Source organism: Bos mutus, chromosome X (assembly GCF_027580195.1).
Source record: "Bos mutus isolate GX-2022 chromosome X, NWIPB_WYAK_1.1, whole genome shotgun sequence".
NCBI classification, from domain to species: domain Eukaryota; kingdom Metazoa; phylum Chordata; class Mammalia; order Artiodactyla; family Bovidae; genus Bos; species Bos mutus.
The window spans coordinates 99,089,379-99,106,398 of record NC_091646.1 but is presented as its reverse complement, the minus strand read 5'-3'; the positions used below and the strand labels follow the sequence as shown (position 1 = coordinate 99,106,398).

The 17,020-nt window shown below is 36.4% G+C and overlaps 1 protein-coding gene across 6 annotated transcripts in view; it reads right to left on the bottom strand.

Annotated features, from left to right (window-relative positions):
• Window positions 1-17,020, bottom strand: part of DMD (dystrophin) — a 2,671,852-nt gene that overhangs the window by 1,463,859 nt on the left and 1,190,973 nt on the right. For all 6 annotated transcript variants that reach the window (XM_070365439.1, XM_070365442.1, XM_070365443.1 and 3 more), the window contains one exon: window positions 11,867-12,047. In XM_070365439.1, coding sequence (XP_070221540.1) covers window positions 11,867-12,047 — 181 coding nt within the window. The remainder of the gene's footprint in view (window positions 1-11,866; window positions 12,048-17,020) is intronic.

Below are 17,020 nucleotides of genomic sequence, written 5' to 3'. Positions count from 1 at the left end.
AAAACCCACACAAGGAAAGAGGCTTCCTAACCTCTCCATGTGTAATTTTGCTTCCTTTCAATCTTTCTTTGTTTCTCAGTGTCTAAAAATGCAAAACTGATGTATGATTTTATATCACAGCATAAAATCCATCAGCATGGTCTCAGTTTTCTCCTGTTAATGTCTGGAACACTCTCCATGGCTCTTAAGAAGTCCTTCTAGACTGTTGACCTCTCTAGGCTCACTTTGCACAACTCTCTGTCTCTGTGCTCCATGGACACAGGACTTCTGTCGTTCTTAGCTAGCCAGCACCTACTACCCTTAGTCTCACTAATTCCTTCTCATCTTTCAGCTTCTGTGTCCACCAGGTCATTCTCAAGGAAATCTTCTCAGATCTTCCCAGCCCGGATAAGGTTTCTTTATTTAGTTTCAGAGGCCTGGCCTTAGACTTTTCCATCCAAACACGCATCTCAGATGTATAAAAATAGCCATGATTTTGTGATTAATGGCTGCATCTTTCCCAGGATTACAAGCGTGATGAGACCAAGGAACACATGGTTTTAGTTTAGTGACCTATCCCCAGTGACCACTATCTTGCCATGCAAGGACTCAGTATTCATTGAACAAATGACTGCAGGTTAAAGAGTATAACCTTGAGCATAAAAACAGAATGCTTTGCCAGCAACATAGAAGGAAACCTGTGTTTGGTGAAGCATAGAATTTGAACATGAGAAGAAAGAATTTACCTGGAGAATTCAGACTATTAAGGCTTTCTAATTCCTATGGAGCCTTCTAAATTCTGAATAGCTCAAATTGACTTTCTTATTTATCTCTCTTATCCTTTCTCACTGCAGTGGTTTCTAGATTACTAAGGTAGATTTTCTTTAACTCCAATGATTTTTTTTTTCTGGAACAATTCATTTCTGAATTTAAAATTTATTAGTCTGGATAAAAATGAACAAACAGCAAAGAAAACATATAGTGTGCCTCACATTGTAAAGACAGAGAAAGAGAGGATGAGACAATGCACACACACACGTTTTTTTGTTTTCTCCTGGAATTCTTTTGAAAAGGGAAAATATCATGATCTAAATTCTACCATTTTGAAATTGGATAAAGCAACAATTTTTATCACAGTCTAACCAGGAATGTTAGATTTATATGGAAATATGAGCACCACAGCATAAAAAAAGTCTCTCTCTCTCTCTCTGGCTCAGTGGTAGAGAATCCACCTGCCAATGCAAGAGTGTTGTGTTAGTCGCTCAGTCGTGTCCGACTCTTTGCGACCCCATGGACTGTAGCCTGTCAAGCTCCTCTGTCCATGGAATTTCCCAGGCAAGAATACTGGAGTGGGTTGCCATTCCCTTCTCCAGAGGATCTTCCAGACCCAGGGATCAAACCTGGGTCTCCTACATTGCAAGCAGATTCTTTGCCATCTGAGCCACCAGAGAAGCCCCATACCCTCAGAAGGTGCTCAATATTTGCTGAATGGATGAATGTTCTAAGAAAACAAGTACTTGCCTCAATCCCCCAACAGGCATAGTATATAAAATTCATAACAGCATAATTTATAATTACAAAAATCAGAACCCACATGCCCAGAGAATAGCTATGCAAATTAGAAATTAATGACACCATAAAATGCTAAGTAGCCATTAAACATTAAAAGTTTACTGAGAATATTTATAAACCTAGTGAAGAAATAGATGCAGGTTCAGTCCCTGTGTTGGGAAGATCCCTTGGAGAAATAAATGGCAACCCACTCCAGTATTCCTGCCTGGGAAATCCCATGGACAGAGGAGCCTGGTGGGCTACAGTCCATAGGGTCACAAAGTCAGACATGACTTAATGACTAAACAACCACAACAACTCTCTCTCATATACATGAGAAATATCTGTGTATATTTAATATTTACTGTATTACATATGATTTATTAATTTATTATTTCAAGTATTTATTGATTGTCAATTATCTTTTGGCCTCTATACCTTTTAGGAATGCAATAATGAGGACAAGAGAGTTTTTGAATTCATTAATTTCATATTTTACTCATGGATCCAGATACTATTCTGTGAAAGTCAAAGTCGCTCAGTCATGTCCAACTCTTTGCGACCCCATGGACTATACAATCCATGGAATTCTCCAGGCCAGAATACTGGAGTGGGTAGCCATTCCCTTCTCCAGGGGATCTTCCTGACCCAGGGATCAAACCCAGGTCTCCCACAATACAGGCAAATTCTTTACCATATGAAGCTTCTATGGTGGCTCAGATTTTACTCATGGAGCCAGATACTTTTCTAATATAGTTTTGATCAAATTGTAATTAATTTTAGAAAAGAGAAATATAGAGTATTATGACAGTGAATAATAGGAACATCATATATAGACTGAGAGCTTATAAGGATTAACTTTTGAAGAAAGATATGAATGAATAAGAATTAGCTATGCTAGGGCTCCTGGGAGAATTCTATACGCAAGATCTAAGGTAGGAAAGCCTATGCTGTCTTCAGTACATGAGACAGCAATATGGAGTAAGAAGAATAGAAGCATGAATGAGGCTGTAATTTGAGGCAGGCAATGTCCATATTATGCAGGGCCATTGAGGCACCTTTAAAGTCAGAGCAAATGGAATTCATTGAACATATTACACACACAAAGTGTTATGGCTACATTTTCCTTCAGAAAGACAATTCTGGTTGAAATGTAGAATACAGGTTTCTCAGTATCAAGAATGAACATAGGGGAGATAATTTAGTGGTCCAGGCAAAAAACCATAGTAGTTTGGAGTTATGTTATGATAATAAATATGAAGTTTGGATGTGAGCGCTATTTAGGAGATAAAAAACACAGACATGGAAATGGGAGAGGGAGTGGGTGGAGAACAGGGAATATCAATGATGATTCTGAGTCTCCTGATGGTGCAACTCCACAAGTATTGGTTCTTTTCTGTGATGTTAGAGGGACCAAGAAGGAAGTGATTGTTGATTTCATAGCTGCCCACCAAGAGCTTATCTTTCTGGAACTTACTGGGATGTCTAGATAAAAAAAGGTTAAGGAAGTAGTGGGACATATGAATCTAGGACTTAGAGGCGAGGTCTGCAGATAAAATGTATGACTCTTAATTTATAAGATAAAATTAAAGCCACATATATTTTATTCATGATTGCCTCCTAGATGTAAAAATGAATTAATTGGCCAATGTGATTTACCTTGTAGCAGCTGAACAGTGATTATAAACCACACGGTTTAACAGTGATTATAAAACACATAGTTGATCTCATTTAAACTAGACATAATGGAGAATACTAGTGAAGGATTATTAATTCTGTTTCAGATTAAAGTGAAAGAAAACAGTCTGGTGCAGAAGCTAGTTGCACCTGAGGGCGATCTTAGTATAAGCTGCTCTACCTACCAGTCAGTGAGATGTGTGTGGATGCTGCCCTTGTGATTCCAATACGGTGGCAGAACTAGCCCTACCCCATCGAGAGAAATCCCGATCTTTTATGGATAGAAATAGAGCTTAAAACTCAACTGATACTTCTTGCTCTTTACTGAAAGCAATAAGACAATAAGCATATCCAATTTAATAACCAACCATCCTAAAAATTCATAAGAGTTCTATTGGCATCATTTGGCCCAGCCCAGGCCCTTGAAAAACTGACTGGGTATTTAACATTTAGCTATATATTGCTTATAAATCATGCATCTTAAAGATTCTTACCACAGTTTCCACAATTCTATTTGCTAAAGTGTCATTTAAAAATACAGATACCTTCTTAATGTTTTATGACAAAGGAAATATATCCTACAAAATTAAAGTTAATCCAAGTGATGGTAGTTTTGGAAGCATGTGTTGTGGATTATTGGGAAAGTAAACGTTAAGGGTTGCCATGTTGTATACCCTACCTATCATGAAAGGTTAAAAAAAGTCCCATTTATCCCCAGTCCATCAGTGTAGTCATGTGAAGGATGGTGATGACCAAGTACGATCAAATTGACATCTAAAAATGTCTTTTGTATTTTTTGTTTAAAAATTCCTCTGCTTTATCCAATTGACTTAAAAGTGTGTGGGGCTTCAGAGAATAGAAAGGAGAGGTGAGCAAAGGAGAGCCCAGACAAGGCAAGATTATTTCATTATTAACTAAAAAAAAGAGAGCCATGTGTAGAACTAAATACTGTATTTTCTGATACACACACGTCTGTGTCAAGGGGTAAAGAATTCTAACTGAAAAGCAAGGTAAACAGATCTACTTTGAAAATTTAGATTTGTTTTCACATTGTAAAACAGAGTAATCACAATAATGCTGGGATCTCAGAACAGTAGGTTATATATGGAACTTTTTTGATAAAGAATCACAACTATATCTCCCACCAAAAAAATGTTGAAACAAAACTACTCAGAGAAAAGAAAGGTACTTAAATGTCACAGAAATGATAGAAGGGAGAGAAAGAATATAGAACTGTGCTGTCCAATAGGGTAGCCACTAGATACAGATGTCTAGTGAACACTTCAAATGTGCTTAGTCTGAATAGAGATGTTCTACAAGTGCAAAGAGACACCAGATTCTGAAACTTTAGCACAACAATAATGTAGAAATATGCCTATAATTTTAAATTTCTGTTTCTATGGTAAAATGATAATATTTGGATGTATCTGTTCAAAGAAAATGTGCAATTAATTGTTTCTTAATATGACTACTAGGAAATTTTAAATTACATATATGTCTTATATTTCTATTAGGCGGTGCTTACATAGAAGATGGGGAAAGTAATCCATTTGGAGAGAGAAAGAGAATATTTATTAGCAGTCTGGAGAGTGACATCATTTAAAAACATTGACACTTCTGCTGTGAATATGAAATTGACTGCAATTTAAAGTTTCCATCACTTATAAGTAGAAATTACTGATGACTTGTATGAGTTCTGTGTGTATGTGTAGAAGCTAACTGAACCAACAGCACTTCTACTTCTTTGATATAGCTACTTTGGAAAAACTTTTGAGTTGAAGTTCTCTTTCTTTTTATTCCATATCAAATATACTCCAACTTCTTCCCCATCCCTCATAGCTAAAAGAATGACAGAGAAACAATGTAACCAAAAACGACCTTGTGCAATTCTAAACCTTATTAAATGACATAAACCATGACATAGTACCAGCATTTTTTTAAAATGTGAACACTGGCAGAAGATGCCTGCTGAGAAAGAAAAGGGAACTCACAGTGATTAACATACTATTGTGATGATTAACTAGTATGTTAATCAACAGTGATTAACATACTATTGATATGAACCGTCCTTGGGAAGGAGGTGGGAGGGGGGTTCAGGATGGGGAACACATGTACACTCATGGCTGATTCATGTCAATGTATGGCAAAAACCACTACAGTATTGTCAAGTAATTAGCCTCCAATTAAAATAAATAAATTACTTTTAAAAAAAGACTTAGCAAAACAACACATCACAAGTATGGAAACTTGAATTTCCAAAACCAACATATAAGTTATTTACTTAGTTTGACATCAAAGGTCTTTTGTGATTGGAATCCAATGAACTTTCAGCCCGAAGTCCCATCATCATAAATACCCTATTTATCAAACAAAACCTGTCACTAATGTCAAGTCTTTGTACTTATGCCACTCCTTCTGCTAAAAGTTCCTGCTGCTCACACTTCATTCCCATGAAGGGTCCCAGATGTGTTCTGACACGAGCAAAGCATATGGGTTTCTAGGGATTTTATCCAAGATCACCTCAGAATTTTTTTAAAAGCCATGTCTCCAATGAATCCCCATCCTTATGGCACCACCCTTATGATGACATGACCCTTAGGGCATAAAGCAAAGAGGAACTAACGAGCCTCCATCAAAGTGAAAGAGGAGAGTAAAAAAGCTGGCTTAAAACTCAACATTCAGAAAACGAAGATCATGGCACCTGGTCCCATCACTTCATGGCAAATAGATGGGGAAAGAGTGACAGTTTTCTTGGGCTTCAAAATCACTGAAGACAGTGACTGCAGCCATGAAATTAAAAGACGCTTGCTCCTTGGAAAAAAAGCTATGACAAACTTAAATGGTGTATTAAAAAGCAGAGACATCATTTGCTGACAAAGGTCTGTTTAGTAAAAGCTATGGTTTTTCCAGTATTCATGTATGGATGTGAGAGTTGAACTATAAAGAAAGCTGAGCACCAAAGAATTGATGCTTTTGAACTGTGGTGCTGGAGAAGACTCTTACAAGTCCCTTAGACTTCAAGGAAATCAAACCAGTGAATCCTCAAGGAAATCAATCCTGAATATTCATTGGAAGGACTGATACTGAAGCTCCAATATTTTGGCCACCTAATGGGAAGAGCCAACTCATTAGAAAAAACCCTGATGCTGGGAAAGATGGAAGGCAGGAGGAAAAGGGGATGACAGAGGACGAGATGTTTAAATGGCATCACCGACTCAATGGGCATGAGTTTGAGCAAGCACAGGGAGATGGTAAAGGACAGGGAAGCCTGGAGTGCTGCAGTTCGTGGGGTCGCAAAGAGCTGGACATGACTGAGCCACTGAACAACAACCAGTAGATCAACTGAAATCTGGATCTTTTCGCAATCAGTGCTCTAATAATCACCTGCTGAACAAATTATTCCCTTTCTACGTCCATCTCAACTTTCCAAACAAGTCTGTGGGCTTCCCAGGTGGTGCTAGTGATAAAGACTCTGCCTGCCAATGCAGGGGACTTCAGAGATGCTAGTTGGATCCCTGGGTCAGGAAGATCCCCCAGAGGAGGCATGGCAACCCTGTCCAGTATCCTTACCTGGAGAATCCCATGGACAGAACAGCCTGGTGGGCTACAGTCCATAGCATGGCAAAGAGTCAGAACTACTGAAGTAACTTGGCATGCACAACCAACCAAGATGGTGGTAAATATAAATTCTATATTACTGAAATATTTATTATGATATAAGGGAAGTGTTTGTGGAGGGGTTGCTGCATTTTCCTTCTTTTCCACTTTTTTAAATATTAGCCCTTCTGGTTCATCAAACCTATCTTTAAGAACTCCTGCTAAATAAGTGTTCAAAACATTTTTTATTTTTAATGCTCCATTGGCATTTAGCATATGTTCTCAAGATTCTCAAGGTCAGGGAGCAATTCCTGTATCTCATGGCATGAAGCACATATTAAGCTTAAATAAATGTGTCCATTATTCATGCTGTTGGTGGTATTGATAAAGACAACAGTATGAAAACAAAAGGACCATTTACAAACAGCTTTTCTTCTTTTCTTTTCTGGACTTGAAAAGCAAAGTGATACAGATTTTGTCTTCCAGAACAAAAGAATCCCTTTCCTATATATAAAAGTAAATAAGGTCAAGTTTCTGATCTGGAGCTGAAAGAGCTAACTCAGGTCAACCTTTATTTCCCTTCCCAGTCTCTGCATCTTAACAGGGAGTAGTAGGGACTAACAACAGAGCTTGAAATTATGGCCACAGGGAGCACTGTTTGCTGGCCATCCTAAACTTTTTTTCTATTATCTCCATAGGAAGCAAAAGTAATTCTCTGTAATTTTTGGTAAGAGTACTTCCTACTACACCTCCCCAGATGATCAGCACTTCAAGGGCTGCCTGCACTTTTCCTTTATCTACTGTATCACAACTCCAGTCCAAGGTGGTGCCTGTATGGCTACCATTTCCCCTACCTACCTTTTCCCTACCTACCTACTTCTGCTCTGACCCTTCTTCAATCTTTCAAAAATGTGAATCAGATTACTTAATTTCTTTAATTGAAATTCTTTTAGACATTTCAACACTTCTGAAATATAACCTGAACTTTTTATAGGAGCCTCTAGGGGGTAGCCTGCATGAACTCCATTCTGATTTTATCCTAATCTTTCCATGATTTGCTGGTTTCCTCCTTCCAGACCTCATTTCTGTCTTCTTGGACATGCCCAATACTTCCCTACTTTGGGACATTTGTGTGTATTCCCATTTTTCCTAATATCCTTCCTTTAACTCACTATACAGCTGGTTCCTGCATATCCTTGGGGTTTGACTCAAATGTCATCACCCCAGAATAATATTTTCTAAGTGATTATAATCTATGATAATATAATTTAGATATTCATTTGTTCAGTATCTTTATTCCTATAAGCTCCATTAAGACATAAATCTCCCTCCCAATTTTCTCCACTAAATACCTAGTATCCATTATTTTCATGGCACACACCAAGTGTTCAAAACTATGTATTGAATTAGTGTCCATGGGATTTTCCAGGCAAGAATACTGGAATAGGTTTCTTTTTTAAATATAAATTTATTTATTTTAATTGCAGGCTAATTACTTTACAATATTGTATTGATTTTGCCATACATCAACATGAATCCACCACGGGTGTACACGTGTTCCCCATCCTGAAACCCCCTCGCACCTCCCTCCCCATCCCATCCCTCTGGGTCATCCCAGTGCACCAACCCCAAACATCCTGTATCATGCATCGAACCTGGACTGATGATTCGTTTCACATATGATATTATACATCCTACTCCAGGGGGTTTTCCCGACCCAGGGATCGAACTCACATCTCCTGTGTCTCCTGCATTGCAGGTTGATTCTTAAGCACCACACCATCCAGGAAACCCCAAAGTTTCAACTGTGCAAGAGTTAATTTTAGAGATCTGCTGTACAACACTGATTTACACTTAACACTTTATTTACACTTAAAAGTTTGTTAGGAAGATAAATCTCATATTATGAGTTCTTGTCAATTTTTTTTTTTTAAGAAAAGAAAAATATTGTGTCGGCAATCTAGGGTTAAAGAACAAAAGAACACACTTTTAAAGTTTTAGAAAATAAGAAAACACTTGTTTTGTTATAATTAATGCTGCCACTTCCCCAATGGCTGGTAAAAACAACAAAATAATAATTTCCTTGGCATGATTATATCTCTCACAACTGAAAGGAGTTCAAAGCATATTTCAAACTGTGTTTCCATATTTACATTTAAAAAGAACATTTAATTTCTTCTTTGTTATAATAATGGATTACCCTAACAAACTTTTTGCTATTTTCCAAATTCATCTAGGGTAGAAAATGATCTTTCTGGTTTGCAGTTTCTAGAAAAGGCTTTATCAATTGCTTTGGGAGGAAATGCTACCATTTCAATCTTCTAGCCTTAGGCAACCATTCATTTATTTCTGTCTCTTTAGATCTGCATAGTGTGGACATTTCTAATAAATGTAATCATATAATATATGGTCTTTGGTGAGAGGCTTCTTTCACTTAGCATAATGTTTTTAAGGAAACCATGCTGTAGCATGTATCAATACTTCATTACTTTTCATTACTGAGTATTATTTCATTGTATGGATATACTCAATTTATTTATTCAGTTGATGGGCATATGGGTTGCTTCCATTTTGAGGCTATCATGAATAATGCTGCTATTAATATAGCATTAATATATTCTCCAGTTCTTAAACCATTTCATATATACATCCTTTCCATTATTTGAGCTCTAATGGGTCACTTGTGACATGGGAATAATAATCATATTCTCAAAGGGTTGCCTCTAAGGACTAAGAATGATGGTTTATAAGATTTTTGTTTGTAGACTAAAAATTGCTATCAATATAGAGTACATTTAACTTTTAGTATTATTTTTCATATCATTTTTGCCAGGTACCAACCACCAATTCCTCACACCAATTTTCACCATTCAAAGTACACTTAAAAAGTCAAGTTTCTGTTTAACTGTGAGAACACTAGTGAAGAAAAGGAAAGAGGGGATGAAAGTCAAGACAGATTTCCAGGTCTTTGTGGTAGCTCTTATTCACTGAATACTTAATATGTTCAAAGCACCATGTAGTGATACAAGTAATGAGATTTACTCCCTGGAGTCAGTTTAGGGAAAACATACATATGGCAAATTCCTTGAAAATAATTATTAGTTAACAAAGTTAACTGTAATATGACTTGACATGGTGAATTTTTACTCACCATTTTTATATGTGTACATAATACATATATATAAATTACATAAAATATGTATATAAATTATATAATCTATGTATAACATGATATATGCAACTATAAATTGCATACACAATTTATAATATTAAATACATATACTACATATAAGTTTTGTATAAATATAAATGGCATATAATTAATATATATAATCCATATTTAATTAATTATTATTAAGGAATCAAACAAGTTTTCCAAATGATTGTATCACAGTGCTAGAGATATTTTGATTACTACAGTGGAAAGGGAATATTTTATTTAGACAAAAATGGAGTGAAAATATTTGGCAGTTTTTTATAAACTATCACCATATATATGAAAGATAAAGGGAAGATATGATAATATAGATGAATATATTGATAGCTGTATAGATAGAAGTATATATTATTATGTATTTATATTATAGTATCATAATCCAATATGTTACCACACATCAACAGTTTGAATACCTTTAAAAAAAAACAGGAAAAATGTTAAACCTTAATAAGTTTATATAAATTAAAATAAATTTCAGTGGATACGCTCCTTTGCCAACCAGTTACAGTATAACCATCAACATGTACTTGATTTTAAGGGAGGTTTATGGATTTTGTGATAATGGAAATGCATTATTCTTAAATAGATCAATGTTTGAAAATTTAGGACATTCATTCCTTTCCCCAATTGATTTTAGAGAAGCCCAGCAACAAGTACACTGAAATCCACTAGAGGGAGCTGACATGATTGTAAAGTTGTATTCCTTCACTCCCTATCAGTAAAATAAACTCCTCATCAAAAAATGACTTTGAAGGAAAAAAAAAAAAATTAATCTTTCAATACATGATCTCACCAGGAAATAAAAGGGAAAAAACATTAGAAAGTGAGGAAAGCCCATATATTACACTATACTGATTCTAGAAATGTTATTGTGTGGTAAATTTGTTGCATATTTACAAAGGAAAGCAATTAAAAATGCATGTGTTCCAACAAATTTAAAGTCTCAGTCGAAAACAAATATATTCACTTGTGCTTCTCATAACAACTTTAAGTATAACTTTTAAAAAATATTTTTATCTTAATGCTTTGAAATCTAGTTTTACTCTATACTCCTTTGTGTGTACATATATATACATATGCATATATGTATATGGTGACTCAAAAACCCTTTCGCTGATACTTAAAAGTGCTCAAAAACCTGCTTGTCAAAGGAAATTTTGTCTTCAAAAGTAGGCTGATGAGTAGGGGTATTTGGACTGTGTATTAATATCCTAAGAGCAAATTGGTGAAAGACAAAAGAGACATCCTGAAAAATTTGCTAGTCATATGGTAGGTATTTGCATAACTGCTCCACTCTTATGTTGTATTTTACCAGTAAACGAGAAAAAAGAAGATACGGTATAGTTAGAATGATCCAATAGTAAAATGCAGCCCAAAGAATAATTTGTCCTTGGCTGAGTTTCAGTTGCCACATGTATGCTACAGCTATAATATCTTCATATAAATTGACAGAAGTATTAGCAAGACACCTAGCTAGATATTCTTGTACATGAAGCAAACTGGATTTGATGAAAACCTACTAACAGGGCTTCAACTGATCTTTTATTTCCTTCCATGTTCCAAACATTGGACTGTAAAATTTGCAACTTGCCAAGGAGAAGTTATGCCTATATACAACATATGCTTTATTTGTTTCTCATAGTCATGAAATTATAATGGAGGGAGAGAAATGGAAATCTAACATATCTATTTTCCTACAATAGCATTTCATTACTTGTTACTACAGTTTGTAGGGAGCATGGTTTCTTTGATGGAAATCATTCTTTCATGTCAGTACTTACTCTTTCATAATAAGTAACTAATTAGAAAAATATCAAGTCAGTCATGGTAAGTATTTTTACTTACTTGTCTGTAGCTCTTTCTCTCTGGCCTGCATATCAGCAAAGACTTGGTTAAAATGATTTGTAAAGGCCACAAAGTCGGCATCCAGGAACATTGGCCCTTGTCCTTTCTCTTTCAGGGCTATGCTTTGAATTTTTAATCTCTCGATTTGAGGCTGAAGAGCTGACAGCCGGTTGACTTCATCCTGTACCATAATTTAGAGTATTAAATAACACTGTTACTTTGCATACATTACAGTTTTGCAAAGTAAAGTATTTAAAGGCAGTGATGCAAGCTTAGTTAAAGGCCCTTATCAAAAAATTGATAACAAACAGCCAAGATGGCTCAAGCAAGCCTCCAGCACACGTCATCAATTTGAGAATACCTTGGCTCTTCACTCAACAGGTACCATCGTAAACAACAATTTTTAAATTTCAAAATGCCATCATTTAGATCATCATCAGGTATGGATGGATACAGTTGAAAAGTACTATGAATGACCTTACATCTTTTTCATAAATCAAACACAGATGTTCCTTTACAACACTCATCTCAAAACTGTGCACCTTTGCTTCAAATTCTAAGCTTATCCAATGAATAATTTTCTTCTCTAAATTCATTTGTGTAGAATATAAATTATATATATACATACATATCTATATATGTCCACATATACACTAAATTAAGCCATATATATGCATATATATTAATGTTATATAGATTAAATACATGTATGTAGAATATATATAATCATATATGTACACATATAATTGTAATTTACATACTAATACATATATACACCCACATACTTGTGTTTATAATTATCTAAGTTTTGTATGGTCTTACTTATTCTGACTTGAATAGGCAATTGCTATCATTTTAATTAGAGGGACTCTTTGCTCTGTTTTACTCTTGTTGTCCTGGCATAATTGTTAATAACACTCCTTTTCACCCTCAAGACTATTCTGATTTGTTTGATCAAGTCACATGGACACTCTGCCAGGCTATCCAGTGTAGTAGTCTCTAGTCAACTGTGACTACTGAGCATCTGAAAAGTAGTTAGTCCAAATTTAGATGTGTTGTCATTGTAAAGGAGAAGGCAATGGCACCCCACTCCAGTACTCTTGCCTGGAAAATCCCATGGACCGAGGAGCCTGGTAGGCTGCAGTCCATGGGGTCGCTAGGAGTCGGACATGACTGTATAACTTTCAAGTAGACAACCTGAGCGACTTCACTTTCCCTTTTCACTTTCATGCATTGGAGAAGGAAATGGCAAGCCACTCCAGTGTTCTTGCCTGGAGAATCCCAGGGACGGGGGAGCCTGGTGCGCTGCTGTCTCTGGGGTCACACAGAGTCGGACACAACTGAAGCGACTTAGCAGTCATTGTAAAACATACACCAGATTTCAGAGTTGGTATGAAGTACAAACTCACATAGATTTAAATAATTATTAAATCTTAAAATGGTATTTTGATATATCAGGGTAAATATATTATTGAAATTCACTGACTTACCTATTTTTTTCCTATTTCAATGTCATTTCTAGAGCATTTAAAATTACACATGTAGTTCACATTTGTGGCCTGCATTCGATTTCTTCGGAATAGTGCTGTTCTTGATATAAATGTTTTCAAACTCTTTAGTCTCCAATGAAGTTGCAGTTCATAAGTATCTGATATATATATAATTTGAACTCAAAGAAATCACAATATGTTCTTTTTTAAAGTATTGTTACCATGATTGTTCACTTAGAAATCATAACTATGCTACCTCTAGAAATAGTACTTAAGGATCATTTACCATTCAAAATATAAAAAACAGGATAATTAAAATTCAAAAATTGGATCACAAGCCAACTGAAAATGAAAGTCACTCAGTTGTGTCTGACTCTTTGCGACCCCGTGGACTATACAGTCCATGGAATTCTCCAGGAGAGAATACTGGATTGGGTAGACTTTTCCTTCTCCAGCAGATCTTCCTGACCCAGGGATCAAACCGAGGTCTCCTGCATTGCAGGCAGATTCTTTACCAACTGAGCTATTAGGGAAACACAAGCCAATTAGAAGGGAAAATTTATAGAATTATAGTATTTATGAACTAAATATAAATCTCATCTTCCTGGAAATTAAAGTTATATATATATATATATATATATATATATATATATATAACTTTATATATATATATAAATATTTGGATGCATGCATACTCTTTTAGAGAAAGTAACATTTGTCCTAGGAATAAATGAGATAAATTTATCACATAGATAATTTTATCTATTTTGAGAAGATATAAAGATAACTTTCACAGAAATTTTGGTATGTGGTTATATCAGTATGAGTTGATTCAGGTAGGTTAATCTCTATCAAATTCTGGTAGGTGAAAATGAAAGACATTTAAATAAATGAGGAGATGACCCCCATCTCTCCCATTCAAATATAAAGCCTCTTGATCAAGTGCGAAAAGGTAGGTGTATATTCATAGACAAAGAATAAGAAAGAGGCAAAAGGTAATACTCTGTGGTTTGGATCATAGAATTACAGACATTCACTTTGTACGCTAGACTTGCAAATGGTACCATTGACATCTGCTGCGAAACATTTAATAACCCGATTTACATTTGGCCAGATGGAAGGCCATCATTCTCCCTGTTTAGGGGGCTATATAAGGAGCCTACAGTATAGCAAAGTATATTCTGCAAAACAAAGGGGACTTTGAAACTAATAAAACATTTGGGCAAATGTTCAGCTGGGACCTTAAAGTTCTGAGAGTAAATTAAAGGAAATATCATTCTGACCTCAAATATTTAACATTTAAAAGATGCTAACAATGATAACAATTACTCATTTCCATAAAAAGGCCTGAGCATGGTTGGTCCTCCATAGTAAGGCATGTTCTCTGAGTTTGTTTATCCTTTAAAATTGTATGTTTACCCTGGAAAAACGTGTATTTTTCTCATGAAAATGTTCATGGATTTCTTCCAATTCCTAAAGTGCTCCCTAACCCTCAACATATCAAGAACAGTTCTGGTAAATATTAGATTCAGAGTTAAATCTGCACCCTACTCCTAAAAAACATCTCCAAATAACAGACTACACTGACAAATAGGAAGGGCTAATCTATTTACCTATCACTAATCACAACGAAATAGTACAATTTTACCTGTTGTGTGAATGATCTTGGGCTGTCCTGCTAAACAGTCTACCTAAGGTGATACCTCAAATTACTGGAAACCAGTGGGGAAGAGAGAAAGAGTAAGGGTAATAAAAGGGATGGAATCGTATAATCAGAATTTGGAATTTTGTGACTGAATGCAGAAAAAAAAAAAGAATTAATTTCACTTAGGATGATTTCTCTAACCCTGAGAGAATAGCTCCCGGTGATCTCCATTCTCTCCTCAGAAAGAGACCAAGGCCCTAGTGTGCCCTAAGAATCATTGCTTTGTCTCCTATGTGAAAATTGAAAGTGTTAGCTGTTAAGCCAGGCTCTTCTGTCCATGAGATTCTCCAAGCAAGAATACTGGAGTGGGTTGCCATTTCCTTTCGACCCCTGGTTTGACTCAGGGATCGAACCCCAGCCTCCTGCATTGCAGGCAGATTCTTTACCGTCTGAGCCACCATATGCTTGCATTTTTGCCTTTTTATGCTCAGTATTCACATCGGCCTTATTTCAGTTCTTTGGTCATTATTGCTCCCTCCCACCATGTTTATTCTGTCTGAAGCCTCCTTCCCTGCTGTTCTCCTAATTTCAACTCAAATGTACCTGCCTCAAGAAAGCTGCCCTCAGTGGCTCTATCAAGGTCAGGTTTTCCATGTTAGATATTCTCCCAGAACTCTGTTTAAAACGTTTGTCCCAGTGGTAATTTTATATCTGTTTATTTAATCATTTACTTAATGTCTTCTCATTTACTCTACGACAATGTTATGAGGGTAGGATCAATGAATGCTCATGCTGACCTTCCCAAAACTTAAGTGCCTGCCACTCCAGTAGGTCCTAAAGTAGAACTATCACCCCAGCAGGATTGGAAGGAAGGGCATCAAGCCAGAGAAGATTATTCTCAAACCTTAAATCCAATGGAATCGGCCTTGCTAAATTTTGGACTTGATTAGGATCTATCGAGAAGGCAATGGCACCCCACTCCAGTACTCTTGCCTGGAAAATCCCATGGATGGAGGAGCCTGGTAGGCTGCAGTCCATGGGGTCGCTGAGGGTCAGACACAACTGAGCAACTTCACGTTCACTTTTCACTTTCATGCATTGGAGAAGGAAATGGCAACCCACTTCAGTGTTCTTGCCTGGAGAATCCCAGGGACGGCGGAGCCTGGCGGCTGCCGTCTATGGGGTCACACAGAGTCAGACACGAATGAAGTGACTTAGCAGCAGCAGCAGGATCTATCATCCCTTCTTTCTTCCCTATTTTTACTCCTTTGGGAATGGGAATGCCTTTCCCTATGCCTGTCCCACCATCATATTTTGAAAATACATATGTTGTCCTGGTTTTAATGGTCCACAGCTGGAGGGGCATTTTATCTCGGGATATGTTGAGTCTCATCCATATCTGATTTAAATGATGAAGAGATTTTGGACTTTAGAGTTGATGGTGGAATGAGTTATGACTTCTGGACTTTGGGGGCTCGTGGTATGTGACAAGGACCTAAATAGGGGGTACAGGGAGAATCTGTGGACTGGATGATGCTCCCCCAAATTTACATGCTGAAACTCTAACCTCACAAGGTGGCTATAATTGGATATGAGGTTTTTAGTAAGTAATTAAGGTTAAATAAGGTCTTAAACACAGAGTTTTTATCTGACAGGACCAGTGGCCTTACAAGGAGAGAGAGATCTTTCTCCTTCCATGCACATGTGCCAAGAGAAGACCAGGTGAGAACGTGGCGAGAAGGCAGCTGTCTGCAAGCCAGAAACAGAGTTCTCACCAGAATTTGAACCTTGCCAGACATTCATCTAGGATTTTCAGCCTCTAGAACTGTGAGAAAATAAATTTCTTTGTTTAAGCCACCCAGTCTACGGTATTTGTTATGGCAGCCCGAATCAGTTAAAACACTTAATATCATTCTTGGCCACATTAGAGACACTGAATATGTATTTTATGGATGAATGCAGTTTGAAGATGTAATTAATATTTATATTTGAATCTCAAGAAACAGGTTAAATAAGTAT